General features: G+C 47.1%; 1 protein-coding gene across 7 annotated transcripts in view; it reads left to right on the top strand.

Moving 5' to 3' along the window:
- BBX (BBX high mobility group box domain containing) overlaps positions 1-21417 on the top strand; it is a 119821-nt gene that overhangs the window by 48518 nt on the left and 49886 nt on the right. For all 7 annotated transcript variants that reach the window (XM_054163203.1, XM_054163201.1, XM_054163200.1 and 4 more), the window contains 3 exons: positions 14455-14625; positions 16948-17190; positions 21184-21382. In XM_054163203.1, coding sequence (XP_054019178.1) covers positions 14464-14625; positions 16948-17190; positions 21184-21382 — 604 coding nt within the window. In that variant the 5' untranslated portion in view covers positions 14455-14463. The remainder of the gene's footprint in view (positions 1-14454; positions 14626-16947; positions 17191-21183; positions 21383-21417) is intronic.

Below are 21417 nucleotides of genomic sequence, written 5' to 3'. Positions count from 1 at the left end.
GCTCCAGTGGAAGGCTGGGAGGGTTGGGAACTAGATGATCTTTTAAGTCTCTTCTAACCCAAACCATTCTGTGATTCTGATTTCACTGGTTTATTGAGAATCCTTTGAAGTCAGTGAGAATCTCACCCTGTCTCCTCAGCATAGCATTTCCAGAGGAATTACAACTGAATCTCTTTAAGGGTTGTGCCAGTGTGCTGGACAAGATGAGACCTTTGCTTTTTGCATGTGTAGTAAGGCAGATAAAGAATGCTTGTTTTTTTATTGAAGCCTAGTTCCCTAACTGAAGCTGCAGCAAAAGCTCTGCATAAGATGCTGCTGGAGACCTCAGAGTAACACCTCAGACTCAGCCAGGCTGGCAGCCAGCCGTCTTTCTCAGGCAGTTGAAAGCTGTAGATGTGAGTATCCAAAGAGGTGAACTGTTTGTGGCAAGGCTTTTGTAGCCCAAGATTGGCTGCAGCAGATCTGGTATACAACTGGAGTCCTAATGGTAACCAGCTGATACCTGTGACTTCCTAAATAATGTCTGGTTTTCCCTCCCCAAAGTGAATGAGCAGCAAACCAGACTTGAAATGCAGTGCTTGGTGTTTATGTGGATAGAATAGGCCTTCCTCCTGTGTGATTGGCAGGTTAGCTCAGTTGATCTCTGGAGCAGTCTGCCCAGGGAGATTGTGGATGCCTGCTTCCTGGAGACTTCAAGGTCAGGTTGGATGAGGCCTTGATCACCCTGGTATAGTTCAATTAGAATCATTGAGGTTGGAAAAGACCTTTAAGATCATTGAGTCCAGCCATAACCCAACTACCATGACCAATAACCCATATCATGAAGTGCCACATCTCCATGCTTCTTGAACAGCAGCAGGGATGGCGACTCCACCACCTCCCTGGGCAGCCTGTTCAGCACCTGACCACTCTCTCAGTGAAGAAGTTTTAACTCATGTCCAGTCTAAACCTCCCCTGGGGCAACTTAAGCCCATTTCCTTTTGTCCTATCACTAGTTGCTTGAGAGAAGTGACCAACCCCAGCCTCACTCCAGCCTCCTGTCAGGCAGTTGTAGAGAGCAGTAAGATCTCCCCTTAGCCTTCTCTTCTCCAGCCTAAACAACCCCAGCTCCCTCAGCTGCTCCTTGTGTAACATGCCCTCCAAGCCTCTCACCAGCCTTGTTCCTCTTCTCTGTACGTGCTCCAGGACCTCACTATTGTTCCTATGCTGTGGCACCCAGAACTGAACACAGTACTCAAGCTGTGGCTTCACCAGGGCCAAGTAGAGGGGACCCAGTCACTTCCCTGCTCCTGCTGGACACACTGGTTTTGATGCAGGCCAGGATGCTGTTGGCCTTTCTGGCCCCTGGGTTGATTGATATTCAGCTGGCCATCCACCAGCATGCCCACATCCTTTTTCACCAGGCTGCTTTCCAGCCACTCTTCCCCAAGCTTGTAGCACTGCTTGGGGTTATTGTGACCAAAGAGCAGGACCTGTCACTTGGTCTTGTTAAACCTCTTTCTGTTGACCTCAGCCCATCAATTAAACCTGTCCAGATCTCCCTGCACTGCCTTCCTACCCTCGAGCTCTGTCAACACTCCTGCTCAGTGTAGTGCTGTCTGCAGGTGCTGGTGGTGCACCTGATCCCCTTACCCAGATCATTGATAAAGATATGAAACAGAACTGTCCCAAATACTGAGCCCGGGGTGGGGGGTGCACTTGTGACCAGCTGCCAGCTGGATTTAACTCCATTTACCACAACATTTTGGGCCCAGCCATCCAGCCAGGTTTTAATCCAGTGAAGAGTCCACCGGGCTGTGCCATGGGGCTCAAGTTTCTCGAGAAGAGTACTGTGGGAGACAGTGTCAAAGGCTTTACTAAAGTCCAGGTAGCCAAAGGCCACAGCCTTTCCCTCATCCACTGGGCAGCTCTGGTGGGGAAACAATTGTGGTTTTTTTTTCCCAGCCTTGACTGTAACCTTTTTGTATGTGGATTAATCCTGCTGCTCTCAGTGTTGTATAGCTGCTGGCTTTCAGAGAAAGCCTGATGGGAGGGATGCACACAGGGTTCTGAATGTACACAGCAGGGTGGGGAAACATAGAGCTTGCAAAAAACAGCTGAGCTCTGAACTAACTGGGGACAAATATATTGCCTGCAATTTATTTGGTACATATTGGAAATGGAGCTGGTGGCCAGTCACCAGTGGTGGTCTGCAGGCTCAGTGCTGGGGCCAGCTCTCTTTAACATCTTCATCGATGATCTGGACAAGGGAATTGAGTGCAGTCTCAGTAAGTTTTTGGATGGCAGTAAATTGGGTGGGAGTGTTGATCTGCTGGAGGGCAGGAAGGGTCTGCAAAGGGATCTGGCCTGGCTGGATCGATGGGCTGAGGTCAGGTGTATAAAGTTTAGCAAAACCAAGTGCTGGGTCCTGCACTTGGGTAGCAGTGACCCCATAGGTGCTCCAGTGTTGTGGCAGAGTGTCTGGAAACTGCACAGCAGAAAAGGACTTGGGGATGCTGTTTGACAGCTGTCTGAACATGAGTCAGCAGTGAGGTCAGGTAGCCAAGGAGGCCACCAGCATCCTGGCCTGGATCAGCAGTAGTGTTGCCAGCTGGAATAGAGAAGTGATTGTGCCCCTGTACTGGGCACTGGTGAGGCCACACCTCAAGCACTGGGTTCAGTTTTGGGCCCCTTGCTGCAAGAAGGACTTTGAGGAGCTGGAGCATGTCCAGCTGGTGAAGGGTCTGGAAAACAGGCCTGGTGGGGAGCAGCTGAGGCACCTGGGATTGTTCAGTCTAGAGAAGAGGAGGCTGAGGGGAGACCCTATTGCCCTCGACAGCTCCCTGTGAGGAGGCTGGTCTCTTCTCCCTACTATGAGGCGATAGAATGGGAAGAAATAGCCTGAAATTTTTTAGTGTTCTTTTGTTTGGTTGGGTTTTTGTTTGTGTGTTTGCTTGTTTGTTTCAGGATTTCAAGTGAGAGAATTTAACCAAAATATTGGTTAGACTTCCTTTTTTTCCCCCTCATGCATCATCATTCAGTGTTGAATAAGGTTCTGTAGGATCACAAATAATTAACAGTCTCAGTTTTTCTCCTCACTGTCCAGTTTGCCCCTCCTTGAGAAAGAGCTTCCATTTTTTTTAATGCTAAGGTCTATCAGATGATTTCAGACTAAAACCATGGAGAAGATTTTATCCCTTTTGTTTCTTTCTTCCTGTTATGAGAGCATATTCATGCTTTCCCCCTTTATTGTTATCATTTACAAGAGAGTTGAGTAAGGAGAAGAATCCTGTTGAGCCGAATGAGCCTTGAATGATAAATTGTGCTCTCAAGCACTGAGCATCTAGAGTCAGAGTTTCTCAGCTGATTAAATATCTGGCTATTAAATTCATTACAGGTTTAGTAAATAAACCATCCATTTTAATTACATATAAATTTCCTAAAGAAATTAATTGGTAAATGATTCTATATTTAGTGCTAGTGGCTTAGCAGTAGTGTTGGGCTTCTGAGCTGTAGGCAAGCCAGTGGACTTGGTGGTCTCAGAGGTCTCTTCCCATTTCAACAGTTCCAGGATTCTAAACAAATAACATAGAAATAGAATAAAATATTTGGTATGTGTACATACAGTATAAGATAAACTGATTATCACTCCAGACACAGGAGTGCTGCAGTGATTTTGCACACTTGTCTGTCCATCCCATCCATTTGTGGATTCACAGAACGGTTGAAGTTGGAAGGGACTTTAAAGGTCACAGTATCACAGTACTCTAAAGGTCATTCACAGTACTTTAAAGGTCATTTAGCTCTAACTCTCCTGCCATGGGAAGGGACACCTTCCACTAGACCAGGTTGCTCAAAGTTGCTCATCCAACCTAGCCCTGAATACTTCTCTACAACTACCTGAAGGGAGGTTGTAGACAGGCAGAGGTTGGTCTCTTCTCCCAGGCAACCAGCACCAGAACAAGAGGACACAGTCTCAGGCTGCAACAGGGGAGGTTTAGGCTGGAGGTGAGGAGGAAGTTTTACACACAGAGAGTGACTGCCCATTGGAATGGGCTGCCCAAGGAGGTGGTAGAGTCACCATCACTGGAGGTGTTCAGGAGGAGACTTGATGGGGTGCTTGGTGCCATGGTTTAGTTGGTTGGGTGATGTTGGATGATAGGTTGGACTCGATCTTGAAGGTCTCTTCCAACCTGGTCTATTCTATTCTCTTGTGTTCTGTTCCATGGAGGGGGCATCCATGACCTCCTTGGGCAGCCCAGTCCAGTATCTCACCAAAAGCATTCCAACAGAACACTTACTCAAAACTAGACATGTGGCTTGGAGGTGGCAGGGGATTGACTTACTGCAGAATCAGGACAGGAAGAAGTGGAAGAGAGTGTCCAGGAGTTCCTGTGAGATTCAGCCTCACCCTGTGAAAAAGGCTTGCCAGGATGTGGGCTGGCTGTGGGGTTTCTGTGACAAATCTGCTGAATGAAAAGGCTGAAGCACGATCGGAATGCGCAGTGTCCGCCCTGCTCAACTCAGCTGGGGAGAGCAGAGCTCCCTGGCTTCTTCCTAGGGTTTTACTCTGCTTGATAAAGTTAATTTTAGGCCTGATTCTGCCTTTTCTGGCAGCTCTGCCATGCTTGTGGGCTGAGGATGAGAGGGAAATGGGTCACATACACAGAAACTGGTCTTGCAGACCAGATCTGGCAGGCGGCTGTGGGGACGCAGACCTCGGGCTGCGATCTCTTCATCGCTTGTGGCTCTGTTGGCTTGGCTGTGGCACTCAGAACTCGGACAACTCTTGCTGTTCTTCAAGAGAGACCTGGCAGGAGGTTATCTGCTGAATCAGAAAAGGGCAGTTTTGCATCACTACTACTCAGAAGCACAGAGAATCATCAGGTTGGCAGGGATCCTCAAAGGTCATCTGCTTCCAATTCCACAACTGTATGCAGGTCTTCAGTTTTGAAATGTTCATTCTGTCCAGGTGATCCTTGGGGTCCCTTCCTGCCTGGCATTCTGTGATGCTGTGTGGTTCTGCAACTAGCAAGTATTTGATTACCTTCATTATAGAATCATAGAATGCACTGGGTTGGAAGGGACCTCTAGAGGTCATGTAGTCCAAGTCCCCTGCAGTCAGCAGGGACACCTCCAATTAGATCAGGCTGCCCAGGGCCACTTCAAGTCTGATTTTGAATGTCTCCAGGGAAGAGGCCTCCGCTACATCTCTGGGCAACCTGTTCCAGTGTTTCACCACCCTCACTGTAAACAATTGGTCGTGGCTGCCTCCTCCATGGAGGCATTCAAGGCCAGGTTGAATGAGCCCTTGAGCAACCTGGTCTGATGGGAGGTGTCCCTGCCCATGGCAGGAGGATTGGAACTAGATGATCTCTAAGGCCCCTTCCCAACCCAACCCATTCCCTGATCCTGTGAAGATCCTGCTTTAACTAATCACTCCATTTGCATGTTGTAGTCACTAGAGGGCAGACGTGTGCTTCTGTGAATCAATTAGTAACTTCACATTAATAATTAATTAACTCCAAGGAGGTAAAAGTAGTTGTCTAATGAAAATAAACATTTTTTATACTGTTTTTATTTTTAATAAAACAAAGGGAACATTTTCCTTCTTCATTTTGATTAAAGATGGTGCATTAAGATTTTTGTCATTGCTTTGTTCTCTAGATTACTTAAGTGCTCAGAAATGTGCTTGCTGTGATGATTTGAAATAACATTGGCTGGTGGGCAAGCTTGAGTCCCTTCTGTTTCCCACTCTGTTTGTACCTTACCTTGTAGAAGCTGTGCGTATGCCTGTGTTCCATGCTCAAAGTCTACTGAGTTCATGCCCCAGCAGCAAGGAGGAGAGAGGCATACATCAGCTCCTTGTAGCTACAGAGGGGGCAGTCAGCACCAGGCACTTGAGCACAATCGTTTGAAAAGCAAGAGCTGAGCAGCCCAGGGAACCACACAGCAGAGCAACAAAAGGAGGAAAGGGAGGTAGAGAGGGGAGACAAGGAGATCCAGAAAAGACAAACTGCAATACAAGTGTCAATTAGTACTGGAAAGCCCCTGTGACTTTTCAAGTATTTATTCAAATGAAGATGTCTCTGCAATATGTCTGGCAACACTCAGCCTCTTCAGCACACACCTTCTGAAGGCTGCTGCATCAGCTCTTACCAACCAAGCACAATGCTGCACTCTAGTAGCACCTTCAAGTAGGATTTCAATCTCTGTGCTCTACCTGCTATTGTTACAGGCAACTGGTAACACGCTTCCAAGTGAGAGGAGGGAGGAAAGTATCTTCCTTTTGCAGATATTCTTCTTAACTGTTACTCATCTGTTATTATTCATTTAGTCTGGAGAAGAGGAGGCTGAAGGGAGACCTCATTGCTCTCTACAACTCCCTGAAAGGAGGCTGGAGTGAGGTGGGGGTTGGTCTTCTCTCCCTAGTATCAGGTGATATAATGAGAGAAAAGGGCCTGAAGTTGTGCCAGGAAAGGTTGGAGATCAGGAAAGATTCCTTTCCTGCAAGAGTGGTCAGGCACTGGAATAGGCTGCCCAGGGAGGTGGTGGAGTCACCATCCCTGGAGGTGTTCAAGAAATCTGTGGACGTGGCACTCTGGGACCATGGTTTAATGGCCATGGTGGGAATGGAGTAGAATGGAATAGAACAGAATAGAATTAAGCAGGTTGGAAAATACTTAGGTGGATGGCTGGACTTGATGATCTTGGAGGTCCTTTCTAACTGAAACAGTTCTGTGGTTCTATATTTTGGCTGGTCTTTGGACACAGATGAAAGTTTCTCCTTGGTTGGTGGCAGAGTAGCTAGATGTAATGCCTTGAGTTTATGACTTCACATGTGTGTAGTCTGTATTTCCATCGGGGAATATTTGCATGGCCATCATAACACATTTTATAAAACTCATACAAACTTTGCAGGCATTCACAAAAACTCAGTCTTAGATGTGTTAAACTATCAACAAAGATCCTCAGTAGCAAGCAAAAGGAGTGGGAAAACCAATATTTTCCTCTCTTTTTCTGTTTTAATCTGTTGTCATAAAGATATGAAGATAAAACCCATAATGCCTACCTGTAATCTTAACTCCCCAATCTTGTTTGAGGTGTGGTTTGCTTGTGAAGTGGTTTTTAAATGTTGACTCGAGGTTTATTGTTTTGGTGATTGTTTTAACTACAGAAGAAGCTTTCACCACCCATCTGGAGCCAGGCTGTGGGGTTGTTTCGTTTCATGAAGCCACTTCTTTAACTGACAGTTAAAAAATGGGGGGGGTTAAAGAGGTGGTAGTGTAAAACAAAAATGAGACTCCAAAGAGTAAATAATCTCTCATACCAAAAGAACTTCCCCCCTGCAGTGTTTATGGTTCTCTGGTGCTTTCTTGATGCTCCAGAAGATCTTGCCAAAAGGAGATAGGATGAAACAGTGCAGGCTGAACTCCTCTACTTGTGGCAACAATAAAGGTGGTGAGACCCTGGGACAGGTTGCCCAGGGAGGTTGCAGAGGCCCCCTTCATGGAGGTGTTCAAGGCTGGGCTGGATGAGGCTGTGAACAACCTGTTCTAGTGGAAGGTGTCCCTGCCTGTGGCAGGGGAGTTGACACTAGATGATTTTTAAGGTCCCTGTTCTAACCCAAAACATTTTATGACTCTATGAATCATGTTTGACTGCATCTCTTCCAGCTGACAGTTTTACTCCACATTTTGTAGAAGGGCTTTATTCAAGAAATAAATCAATAAAAATACAAATCTAAGACTAACAGAACCTCAGGTGAAAAGGCAGTTGTGCTTCACTGCTTCTGTAGTCCTTGGGAGCACACAAAGCTGAGTCGCTGGCCAAGTGATTGCTGAAGAAGTTAGAATCATAGAATCAATAAGGTTGGAAAAGACCTCAGAGATCATCAAGTCCAACCTGTCACCCAGCACCTCATGACTACTAAGCCATGGCACCAAGTGCCACACCCAATCTCCTCTTGAACACCTCCAGGGATGGTGACTCCACCACCTCCCTGGGCAGCACATTCCAATGGCAAACGACTCTCTCGGGGAAGAACTTTCTCCTCACCTCCAGCCTAAACTTCCCCTGGCACAGCTTGAGACTGTGTCCTCTTGTTCTGGTGCTGGTTGCCTGGGAGAAGAGACCAACCCCCACCTGGAGTTCTGAATAATGAACTGACTTTTGTACCTCATTTTGTTTTTAAGGATGAGATTATTTTTTCCCCCTTTTTTCCTTTTAATTCCATATTTCTGAAATCAACTATTTTCTGGCCCAAATTCGATCCAAGGCAATGCTTAAGCTTAGGCTTAAATTTAAGCACCCACTTAACCATTGCAAGACCAAGAGCCACATAAAAAGAGCATGAAGAAAAAATAATAAACTGTTTTTTCTTATTTTTAGTTGAGAAAGTAAGTGCCAAGTTGAAAGAAGAATGATAATAACCACTAGATGGCACTTGGAAATTGTGTTTGGAGCTGGTACATCTGTTTTCCAGCTCACTGCCAATTTTAACAGACCCAAAAAGATGTTAGAGGTCTGAGAGTGCTGTTTCCAAAAAGAGAGTTGAGGCTCCTTTAGCTCTGTCTCCTCCTCCTGTTACCAAATTAAACCACCGCAGCAAGGAATCCCTCCCGAGAGGTATTAAAGGCCAGGCTAGATGAGGCCTTGGGCAACCTGGTGGAAGTGGAAGGTGTACCTGCCCGTGGCAGGGGGGTTGGAACTACATGATCTTTACAATCTTTTCCAACCCAACCCATTCTGTGGATCTAGTCTGCATGAAAGGCTCACGCCTGATGCTTAAAATGCTGCCTGTAGAAAGAAGAGAGCTCCAAATCTAACTGATAAATGGGTACACAGTCGTTTCTTTGCTTCTATTTATAGCCATCTCTTTTAACCAAATGCTGCTCCGCCCTGGCATGCCAGGTACCTTCTAGGGTTAAGCCTAATTTGAGATCCAACATACCTTGACAACATGTTGCTGCTGTAATATTTATTTTAATGTGATTTTCATACAATCATAGAATGGTTTGGGTTGCATGGGACCTTGAAGATCATTTCATTCCGTTGGTCACGGACACCTTCCACGGTCGAGTCGCCGTCCCTTGAGGTGTTCAAAAAAGGATTGGGCATGGCACTTGAAGTTTAGTTAGTCATGAGGTGTTGAGTGACAGGTTGGACTTGATGATCTCTCAGGTCTTTTCCAACCTTACCGATTCTGTGATTCTGTTCTATGATGCTAAACCAGGTTGCCCAAGGCCTCGTCCAACCTGGCCTTGAATAGGTTAAGAACTCAGAAACGAACCCAGATGTGGGGAGGTGGTGTGGTATTCAGTCAGGGAACAGACTCCACTGGCTCACTTTTTACTAAGTTTTTTTGCTTTACCCACTTTATCTCTTAGTAGAGGGAGAGGATGAAAGGAGATTGTGGTGATTAGATTCCACAGACAATGTGACAGTAGCTAGGAATTTATTATCCGTCTTGTAGCTTGCGACTGGGTTTCTTGCTGTGTCTGCCACAGCAGCTGCTGAAGCCCGAAATGAATCCTGCAGTAGCAAATGTTCTACTGGAACTTAAATTCGAGGCGAAAAATGGCCTGTTTTGGTTAAGCCTTGAGCCTTCAGATAACTGCTGCTTTGTTTCACGTGACTCTGGAGGACAGCTGCAGGGGAAAAAAAGGAACGTGAATGGGAAAGAGTTCTGGGGCTAGTTACTGAAACTGTTTAAACTGCGTCCTTCAGCAGGGGCTCCTGTTTGGAGACATCAATGTGTGTGAGTAAAGATGCTGGTGATTTACACCCCAAACCTGCCCCCACGAGCTCTGCAGAACTCTGCCACCAGAGATGCCCCCTCTGGCACCGGGTAGAGTAGCAGCAACTGCTCAAGCCTGGCGCTTGCTTTCCACTGTGTATGCCGCTTGGTGGTGGTTTTGCAGGTCACTTTGGCTTGGGATGGTTTTGGTGGTGATGTTTGCCTTCGGGTGGGGTTTTCGTTGCTGGTTGCTGTTTGTTTATTTGTTTTGGTTTGGGTTTTTTTTGAACTTTGGTTTTTTTAAACTTTGCTTTTAAAAAGGAGAGCCTTAGGTGTGAGCTTTCCTTTCTCCTCTCCCGTTCTTCTCTTCACCTTGTCCCCGCCTTCTCCCACGCTTCTCTCTTCCTCCCCTCTCCCCTCCCCTCCCCGCCGCTGCCCGTTTAGAACGCGTTCAGAACGCGGCCGGTTGCCAGCCGCCCCTAACCGGTTGCCGGCTCCGCTGAGTCGCTGCTCCGCGTCCCGCCGCCTCTGCAGTCCCGGCCGGTGCTAGCCAGCCCCAGGCACTGCTGGGCTTTGCTCTGGGCCTGCCACGGTGCCGTGAGGGCGGCGCCGGTCAGTGCTGCTGGACGCTCCCCGCAGCAGGTACCGTAAGCCGGCCCCTGCCGTAGCGCAGCCGTTTGGCGCAGCCGGCCGCTGACCCTGGCAGCTGCAGTGTCTCTCAGCCTCCTCCCCAGCTTCCCTGCCCCCTACTCCCTGGCTCTCCAGTTCTGTGCCATTTGGGTAGGCGTGCCCTGGGCCTCCTCTGTCCCATGGGTTTGGTGCCCACCTACCGAGGAGCCATTGGCTCTGTGGATGTGCGTTGGTTTGCGGTGGTGGTGTTGATGTGGGCTTAGGGGAGACCTCCTGAATCTCTACAACTCCCCGAAAGGAGGACTTCAAGAGGTGGAAATTGGTCTGTTCAACTAAGTAACAAGGGACAGACCAAGAAGAGATGGCCTCAGATTGTGCCAAGTGAAGTTTAGGTTGGAGATCAGGAAAAATTTCTTTGCTTCAAGAGTGCTCAGGCACTGGAACAGGCTGCCCGGGGAGGTGGTGGAGTCACCATCCCTGGAGGTGCTCAAGAAATGTGTGGACATGGCGCTTTGGGACAGGGTTTAATGGCCATGGTGGTCTTAGGTTGATAGTTGGGCTTGATAATCTTGGGGTCTTTTCCAACCCAAACAATTCTGTGGTTCTGTGATAATAGTGTAAAACAGAGCAGAAAGCGTGGAAGATACACTTGAAGCTTTCCCTTTGCCCTTTTCCATCAGTAATCTGCCTCAGGTAGTCTCAAGGAAATGTCGGTTTAAGGTGATAAGAAAGCAGACATTAATTTCTTGGATTTCTTTACTACAGCACTTTTAGCACTTGGGTACTTTTGAAGATATTTTAGAAGGATTTCAGTGTTTGAGGAACACTTGTAGGATTTTTCAGCACAAGCACTAGCAGCACTTTGGTGACAGCTCAACCATGGGATGAGATGGCCCCCAAAATCAGGACTGCAGAATTTGGTATCAGGATTTCTAAATCACAGAAGAATACAGAAGGAAAACAAAAATATAATGGTGAAACACTGGAAGAAGTTGCCTAGGAAGGTGGTGGAGGCCCCATCCCTGGAGACAGTCAAGGTCAGGCTTGATGGGGCTCTGAGCAGCCTGATCTAATTGGAGATGTACCTGCTCACTGCAGGGGAGTTAACTAGATAACTCTAGAGGTCCCTTCCAACCCAGTGCATTCTATGATTCTATAATGAAGGTAATCAAATACTTGTTAGTTGCAGAATCAGAGAATGCCAGGCAGGAAGGGACCCCAAGGATCATCTGGTCAGAATGAACACTTTAAAACTGAAGACTTGCATAGAGCTGTGGAATTGAAATAGAAATATGTACCATTAAAAGCTGAACAATGAGAAGAACACCCCCACCATCCAGCTCTTTTCTTAAGGAATCTATTGATTTATTTTCTCTGAAACCCCTTTGTAAGACATGCAATGAAATTCCTTGATGATAGTTATTTACAGGACCAGAAGGGAAATAAAACAGCCAGGTGTAATACACACAAACAGAAAAAGTAAAAAATGGTTCCTTTTTTAACTGCTGTAATATCTCTGTGGTGTTTGATCTGTATCTGCACTAAAGGGAGATGTAGAACATCACCCTGAAGGCATCTCTTGCTGTCAGTGGGTCTTGAATGTCAACCCTCACAGGTATCTTCTGGTGGTACTGTAAAGCATATGTGGCTGATTTTAAGCAAAGCTTTCATCTTGTCTTGTTGCAATATCCCTACTTCCTTCCTTCCTTCAACTTTAGTCTACAACTACCTGAAGGGTGGATGTAGGTGGGGGTCAGTCTCATCTCTCAGGCAACCAGCACCAGAACAAGAGGACACAGTCTCAAGCTGCACCAGGGGAGGTTTAGGCTGGATGTTAGGAAGAAGTTCTTCATAGAAAGAGAGATTGGGCATTGGAATGTGCTGCCCAGGGAGGTGGTGGAGTCACCATCCCTGCAAGTGTTTAAAACAGACTGGATGAGGCACATGGTGCCATGGTTTAGTTGATCAGATGATGTTGGGTGATAGGTTGGACTTGATGGTCTCGAAGGTCTTTTCCAACCTGGTTAATTCTGTATTCTGTGTGTCATCCTTAGCTTCTAAAATCATCTTAGCTGCTTTTGTTTTTCCTCTTCTAAAAACCATTACATTTTCCTTAGAGACACATGATATTTTTACTGATGGTGTAGAGGAAATTGCCTTTTTTCTGTGATGTGGTTAAAAAATACCACTTACTGCAAGCACTGTTCTTGGGATGCTGTGTGTCTTCTGTGTTTTTAACACACAAATCCTGCAAAGGCTGTTCAGGACTTGGTTCTGTGACTTCCTATGGGGACATACTTAATTGCCAAGCTTAAGAGTGTACTTCAGTTCTTGTAGGGTCCAAGTCCAGCTCTCTTTTCAAAAGCTTGCTGGTAGGGATACTTGGCAGCCCTCAGGAATCCTTGAGAGGAGAGGAGGAGCTGGTATATCTGCTTGATTCTGGCTGCCAGCTTCCTGTCTGCCATACAAAATGAGCAGCTAACATGCTTTTTGTGATGTGTCAAGTGGAAAAAATGAGGTAGATAAATAGAATGAGTCCACTACATAGATCCTATTGATGTTTTGCTATTCATCAAGTAAATAATGTCAGTAAAACTAGTGCTGGCATTAACCATACCTACATCCACTTGACCATGGAGTGTCTTGAGGAGTTGCACTATGCCTTGCCAACATCTTCCATTCAGAAACATGAAGGACAGTGACCTTGTTGGTTGTGTTTTGCATTCAGCTGGATTTTTAAGTGGGACAGCTGATGTAATTATCATAGAATGGTAGAACAGCTTGAGTTGCAAGAGACCTTAAAGATCATCTAGCTCCATATGTGAATGTGTCACTGTATCTGCCTGAAAGGGGCCCACAAGAAAGCTAGGGATGGACTTTTTGCCAGGGCTTGTAGTGATAGGATGAAGTGTAATGGCTTTGATGTGGAAGAGGGGAGGTTTAGACTGGATATTAGACATACTTGACAGTGAGGGTGGTGAGACACTGGAACAGGTTGTCCAGGGAGGTTGTGGATGCCCCCTCCCTGGAAGTGTTCAAGGCCAGGTTGGATGAGGCCTCAGGTAGCCTGGTCTAGTGGGAGCTGTCCCTGCCCATGGCAAGGGGAACTGGCATGGAGTATATAGCCTGACACAGTTAATGGCTGGAGGGCTTCCAGATCATGATATAAAAGTAACATTTCAGTATTTTATTAGCCAAACTTGTTTCTTTCTGTGTTTGGTTCCACTTTACAAGTCACAGACAGATATTTTGGTGTTTCTACAATAGAATAAACCAGGTCAGAAGAGACCTTCAAGATCATCGTGTCCAACCTATCATCCAACACCACCTAATCAACTAAACCATGCAACCAAGCACCCTAGCAAGTCTCCTCCTGAACACCTCCAGTGATGGTGAAATGGGGCATAGTTATGTACCCTTTAAGAGACATAAGTTGGCTACAGAAGATTATGAGGAGCAGGTGCCAAGAAGTGAGAGTTTAGATGTGCTCCAGGCAGAAGCAACATGATGGGGACAGCAAAGCGTGGAGCTTCACAGAACAGTTTGTGCTGGATGGGACCTTAAAGATCATCTAGGTCCAACACATCATGGCAAGCTGCTACCAAGTTACAGGGCATCCTTAACTGGTGGGGGCCAGGTACTGCTGGTGAGCAGGGAGGAACTAACAACATCTAATACAGAATCACACAATGGTAAGGGTTGGAAAGGACCTCCAGAGATCATTCAGTCCATTTGGTAGCGGGTACCAAAGCAGGATCACCTGGGGCAGGCCACACAGGTGAATGTGTCCAGGCAGGTGTGGAATGTTTTCAGAGAAGAAGACTCCACAGCCTCTCTGGGCAGCCTGTTCCAGGGCTCCAGCAACCTCACAGCAAAGACATTTTACCTTGTGTGGAGGTGGAACTTTCTGTGTTCCAGTTTCTCTGCTGCCCCTCGTCCTGTCACAGGGCACCACTGAAAAGAGACTGGCCCCAGGAAAATGCCATTATCCTGCCAAAAACTTCTGCAAGTCTTGCATTAGTGTCCCAGGTGTTTGTCCCTGGTGTATCTCTGTGAGGGTCATCTTGGGGTTTCATTCTGAATTTGTGACTATTTTTGCATGACAGGTCACAGTAATGAAAGGCAGTAGTAGGAGTAAGGATCACTCGACAGAAGGAGAAGGAACTGGGAAGCGACCAAAAAGAAAGTGTCTTCAGTGGCATCCCCTGCTTGCCAAGAAACTCCTTGACTTCTCTGAAGAGGAGGAGGAGGAAGAAGAGGAGGAAGATATTGATAAGGTAGACTTCACTGGATGCTTTGATTGTAGGAGGTTAATGATGGGTCAGATTCTCCTTAGCCATGTGTTTTGTTTTCTTTGCTTCTTGCTGTTCTCTTTAGTGAAACACAGCGATGCTGTGCCCACAATGTTATGAGGGCAAGTAGAAAAGTGAAGCTTTGAAACCCTAAAACCTTAGTCAAAAACTCCCTTTTTAAGATTTGGGCTGTAAGAGGTTTAGCTGTTTTGGTAACTTATTGCACAGCTCAATAGTAATTGCTCAGAAACATTGGAATGTTTTTGTGAATTAAGTTAGACATTAAGTTAGCCTGTCACAGAAGCATGAAATGGTTTGACTTGGAAGAGACATTTGAAGATCCAACCTACCTGCAACCAGCAGGGACATGTGCAACTAGAGCAGGTTTCTCAGAGTCCCATCCAACCTGATCTGGAGTGGTTCCAGGGATGGGGCATCTTCCACCTCTCTGGTCAACCTGTTCATCTCCTCTAGTATAAAATAGTTCTCCCTTCTCTCTAGTTTGACTCCTCCCTCTTTTAGTTTAAATCTATCAGCCCTATCCTCTGCTAGAAGATTGTCCCCATCTACTTGCTGCCTGCTCCTGGTGGCTCTGAGGGCATACCAAACAAATAGAATAGAATTAACCAGGTTGGAAAAGACCTTTGAGATCATCGAGTCCAACCTATCACCCAACACCATCTAATCAACTAAACCATGACACCAAGCACCCCATCCAGTCTCCTAAACACCTCCAGTGATGGTGACTCCACCACCTCCCTGGGCAGCACATTCCAATGGCAAATAACTCCTCCTGTGAAGAATCTCTTCCTAACATCCAGCCTAAACCTCTCCTGGCACTGCTTGAGACTCTGTCCTCTTGATCTATTGGTGGTTGCCCAGGAGAAGAGGCCAACCTCCACCTGACTACAGCCTCCCTTCAGGTAGTTGTAGAGAGCAATAAGGTCTCTCCTGAGCCTCCTCTTCTCCAGGCTAAGCAACCCCAGCTCCCTCAGCCTCTTTCTCTTACCTGTCTTAACAAGATTTTTAAAACTGCAAAGGCCAAAAGGGAAAAAAAGAAGGTACTGCTGCTCTGACAGTCACCTTCCAGGTCACTTTTGCAGTGTGGTATAAAACAGCAGCTTTGCAGTTAGGCAGGAGATGACAATAATTCATTTTACTCAGTCAGAACTAGTCTTTTGGGGTGTGCACCTTGCAGGGGTGTAACAGGGTTAAATGGAGAGGACATCTTTTGGCAGTGTCTCCTGCTTGGGTTTGCTCCCTGTCTTTCTCACTGGGTAACTGGGCAGAGGCTGGGCAGCAGCACAGCTCACAGCCTCAGCACCAAGCTGCAGAAGACCTTGCCTCTGCACTTCCATTCCTCTGCACTCTGTAGTTGCAAACACACGATTGAGGTTCACATCATCCCACTGAGATGATGACTAGGTTGTGTGAAGTGAATAGGAAGGATCTTCTCCCTCCAGCTGCTGTAGGCCTCCTTCATAGATTCATTGGATGGTGTGGACTGGAAGAGACCTTGAAGTATCATCTAGTTCCAACCCCCCTACTATGAGCAGGGACACCTCCCACTAGACCAGGTTGCTCAAGGGCCTGTTCAAGCCTGGCTTTGAACGCCTCCCAGGAGGGCTAATCCACAGCCTTCCTTGTCAATCCATTCCAGTGTCTCACCACCATCATGGTAAAGAATTTCTTCCTCATCTCCAGTTTAAATCTGCCCTCCTCAAGCTTCAGTCTGTCTCACCTATGATCTTGTCACTGCAAGCCCTTGTATAAAGTCCCTTCCCAGGTTCCTTGTAGGCCCCCTGAGGGAAATGGTCCTCAGTTTAGAAATCTACTCAACCTGCAATTTGGGAGTTTATGAAATCATAGAAGCACACAGAACAGTAGGGGTTGGAAGGGGCCTCTGGAGGTCATCCAGTCCAACCCCTCTGCCAAGTCAGGTTCACCTAGAGAAGGTCAAACAGGAACACATCCAGGCAGGTTTTGAAAGTCTCCAGAGATGGAAACTCCACTACCTCTCTGGGCAGCCTGTTCCAGTGCTCCAGCACCCATAAATTAAAGCAGTTCCTCCTCAAGTTTAGCCAGAACTTCTTATGTTCAAGATTGTGCCTGTTAAGTCTTGCAGAGAGCATAAATGAACCTTGAACCTTCACGTGAGGGAGTTTGGTGTAGGGCTCTGGGTCTCCAGGGTGGCATGGACAGCCTCCGGAGACAGCTCTGTGCATGTCCCTTGTTCACACCAGGACTCAGCCCATGTGGGAAGCGTGGGTAACTGGGTCTACATCCCTTCCCTTTTGGTTCTGCCAGGTGCCACTCCTTGGTGCTGATGGTTTAGAGCAGGATGCTGATGAGACCGAAGATGAGGAGTCCTCGGAGCAGCGAGCTCGCCGGCCCATGAACGCGTTTCTCTTGTTCTGCAAACGCCATCGCTCGCTGGTGCGGAAGGAACACCCGCGGCTCGACAACCGTGGCGCCACCAAGATCCTGGCAGACTGGTGGGCTGTTCTAGATCCAAAAGAGAAGCAGAAATACACTGACATGGCTAAGGAGGTATGTGCTGGGAGAGTGGTGGATGTCAGTGGAGTTCATGACATGTTTCTTGTCCGTTTCCTCATTCTCTGGTGTATTAAATGTTTTCTGTGGAGTCTTTTTCTTCCCTGAATTCCTCAGCTTCCTAAGTGGGATTATGGTGCCTGTCACAGCTGCTGTTCTTGCTTTGATGCATAGAATCACAGAATCATAGAATGATAGGAGTTGGAAGGGACCTCTGGAGATCATCTAATCCAACCTCCCTGCCAAAACAGGATCATCTAGGGCAGGTCACACAGGAATGCACCAAGATGGGTCTTGAATGTCTCCGGAGGAGACTCCACAACCTCTCTGGGCAGCCTGCTCCAGAGCTGCAGAGCCCTCACAGTAAAAAAGTCTTTTCCTCATGCTGAGGTGGAACTTCCTGGGTTCCAGCTTGTACCCATTGTTCCTTGTCCTGTTACTGGGCACCACTGAAAAGAGACTGGCACCTTCATCTTTACACCCACCCTTCAGATATTTACAGATGTTAATAAGATCCCCTCTCAGCCTTCTCTTCTCAAGACTAAACAGCCCCAAGTCTCTCAGTCTTTCCTCATAGGAGAGATATTCAAGGCCCTTCTTCATCCCTGAGGCCTCTATTGGACTCTCTCCAGTAGATCCCTGGCTCTCTTGGACTTGGGAGCCCAAAACTGGATACAGTATTCCTGGAATACTCTTACCAGGGCAGAGCAGAGGGCAAGGAGAACCTCCCCAGACTTTCACTTAGTCTTTGGACTAGAGTGAGAAGAAATTGGTCTGTGTGCACAAACTATCTTGGCTCTACTAGTCATTGTTAAGAATATATGCACTTTGTGGTAGATACCACATGATAACTGCTTGTGGTACAAGCAGTGGTGTTTGGATGGTGGCCACTGAAAACAGTGACATACAGCCTAGTGCCAGCTCCCCAAAGACACTTAGCTCAAGCTGTGCATTTGCTATCAATGACACAGGTTGCTATTATTACACAGGTGGACCAGAAGCATGGTCAAAAAATGTAGTCATCTTTTCCCTTTGATTCTGAAGAGTTCAGAAACAATTAGTGTTTCTGTGTATTGTTCATCAGTGTTTGGTAGAACAACCTTTGCTGAGACTGAGTCCATTTCTGGAATCAGGGAGCAATACATAGTCAAGAGTCTTTAAACTGGGAGCAAGGAGAAGGGATTTAACCTCATGTTGCACAAAGCATCTTTATGTCAAGATAAAATGTCAATCCTAGAACCCTGTAATTGTGTCAGTTCCTTAGGGTTCATAATTTGAGGTGTGGGAGTACACAGGGTGGGATAGTGGGTTTTCTCCTGACTCCAGGGTGTCAGTCACTGCAGTCACACTTCCTTGGCTTTCCTTTACCTGTCACTTCTGTGTGGAGCTTTGCCTGCTTGGCTGTAGGAAGTGGCCCATAGAGGAGGGGGTCTGATGATGATCCTGTAGTGAAATTCCCTGTAAAGCAAATATTCTAACCTTAGTTTGCCTCTGATTTATAGGCATGAATTTGCTTGGATCCCTCTTGAAGTGTGGTGGGATTTAAGTCCTGCTTTGCATTTAGCAGTTGTTGCAGGTGTTCTGTGGTTCTCCTGCTGCATCAATCCTCAGGACATTAAAATAGATCTGAAATTTGGAATCCAGTTTAGACTGGATTAAAAAATCATTATTAAAACAAAATTCAGTTTAGATTAGACATTAGAAGAAGCTCTTCCCCATGAGGGTGATGAGGCACAGGAGCAGGTAGCCCAGAGAAATCATGGAGGCTCCAAGCCTGGAAGTGATCAAACCCAGGCTGGCACAACCAGGTCTAATGGAAGGTGTCCCTGTCCACGGCAGGCGAGTTGGAACTAAATGATTTTTAAGGTCCCTTCCAGCCCAAACCATTCTCTGAATTGTTGAGTCCAACTGTCCACCTAACTCCACCATGGCCACTCAACCATGTCCTGAAGTGTCAAGCCCTCGTGTTTCTCGAGCACCTCCAGGGATGGTGACTTCACCACCTCCCCGGGCAGCCTGTGCCAGAGAGGAAAGGAGCGAGGTGAGAGGTAGCTCAGCCCTTACTTTGCCCATTTCAGAGATGCACCCTGTGCAGAAATGCAGTGTGTATGTGGGTCAGCAGTCCCTGCAGGTTTTTATTATTTATAGCCATTTCTATAAATACAGGATTTCACCCAGCAGGCTCACACGGGGCTGTGCTGCTTCTAAACTGAAACCTTGCTGCAGCCTGGAGGTTCCATGTGCCAGCTAACAGGCTAAGAAGGAAATAAAAGTGATCTGCGTGTGGTGGTGATGCTGCTACCAGGCTTATTGATCTGGGAGAGCACCACAGCCACTGCCAGAGAGGACAAGGGTTTAGTGCTAGTTCTGGTTTTCATAGCCAAGAGGTTTTGTAACCCTATGTGTGTGTTTCTGTGCAGGCATCTGCATGAAACACAGAATCATAGAATGGTCTGGGTTGGAAGGGACCTTAAAGATCATCTAGTTCCAACATCCCTGCTGTGCGTATGGACACCTCCCATTACACCAGGCTGCTCAAGGCCCCAGCCAACCTGGCCTTGAACAATTCCAGGTGCTGGCTTCTTTCTCCCTGTGGTGAGCACTAGTACTTACTGGATAGACTTAGTCTGGAGAAGAGGAGGCTGAGAGGAGACCTCATTGCCCTCTACAACTCCCTCAAAGGGGACTGAAGTGAGGTGGGGGTTGGTTTCTTCTCCCAAGTATCAAATGATAGGATGAGAAGAAATGGCCTGAAGTTGTGCCAGGGGAGGGCTAGGTTGGAGATTAGACAAAAAGGGGTTTCTGCCCAGAGTGGTCAGGCATTGGAACAGGTCTGCCCAGGGGAGTGGTGGAGTCACCATCCCTGGAGGTGTTCAGGGAGCATGTAGACGTGGCACTTTGGGACATGGTTTAATGTCCCATGTCGTGTTGGGTGGAAGGTTGGACTCAATGACTTGAGGTCTTTTCTAACCACAGCGATTCTGTGACTCTCTGGCTTCCCCAGCAGCCAGTGCTGTTGCACCCCTAGCAGTTGTCAGGCAAACATTTGTAGCTGGAATGTGTGGCACATTCCTCTCGTTTGCCCTTTCTCCACCATCCACAACACCACCTTGGAAACGTGAGATGTGCTGCTTTGGTTGCTGCAGTCACTCCCAAACCTTGTTGGGATTTGGTCGGCAAAAGTGGGACTGCTGCATTCGGTGACCAAAGCAGGTCCCCATCCTTTCCCCTACCCCCAGAACTCCCTGGGATCCAGACTTCTCCCCCCACCCCCCATGTGTAGTCTGGCTTTGTTCCTTTTGCTGCCTCCTACCAAGACTGCATCAAGCAGCTGAGCTGTGTGCAGTGTGCTGAAGGCCAGCGGGAGCTCGAAAGGGTCCCGGTTTATCTCGTGCAGCTGCGAAGCACGGCGCGCTTCCCAGGGAACGCAGAGGTGCTGTGTCAGAAGGTCCTGAGCAGGAGATAATGCTGGTGGCTGTTTATTTTCTCTGCCTGGTTTGGGAAAGCATGTGCCTAAATATTAGAAAACACAGAAGTGTCAGAGAAAAAAAAGAGTGCAAGGTAAGGAGCAGCATGCTGCTGGGCTGACTAAATGTGTGTTTACTGCTGGAGGGATGCTTGCCTTTCACTCAGGCTACAACATACAGCCTGGACATGCAAAAGAATTCAAATAGCTGCCTGCATGTCTCAGTGAAGACAGAGGAGCAGTTTGCAGGCTCAGAACTTCAGCCTGCTCTGGGTGGTAAATGCTCAGAGGCAGAGAAAGAAACACCTCCCCCCCGTTTTAAATAGCACCCTGCTTCTCTTAATGGTTCTTCCTGCTAAATTGTGTTGGTGATCAGACTCTAAGCATGTGATTAAACTGTTAAAAAAATCAAGGTATTTAAGGATAATTTACTGCATTAAATCCTCTTACAGTGCATTCTCTTGCCCTGTGGATAGTATAATATCATGACTGGCATGACTGGTAATTTTCCTTTTCTTTTCTAGTACAAAGATGCATTTATGAAGGCAAATCCAGGGTACAAGTGGTGCCCAACCACAAACAAACCTGTGAAAACCCAGACATCCACTGTTGCAAGCAGGAAAAAGCTGTGGGCCTTTGCATCAGAATCTACAAAAGATTTGCCCAGCCCAAGGAAAGGGGCAAAAAATGAAGAAATGCCCCAGCTTAACTTTGGGATGGCAGGTGAGATTTCCATCCAGCTTACTCCTCCTTGTGTT

The sequence above is a fragment of the Dryobates pubescens genome, chromosome 8 (genome assembly GCF_014839835.1).
Source record: "Dryobates pubescens isolate bDryPub1 chromosome 8, bDryPub1.pri, whole genome shotgun sequence".
NCBI classification, from domain to species: Eukaryota; Metazoa; Chordata; class Aves; order Piciformes; family Picidae; genus Dryobates; species Dryobates pubescens.
Note: the sequence above shows the minus strand (reverse complement) of the source record. Positions and strands in the feature narration are given on the sequence as shown.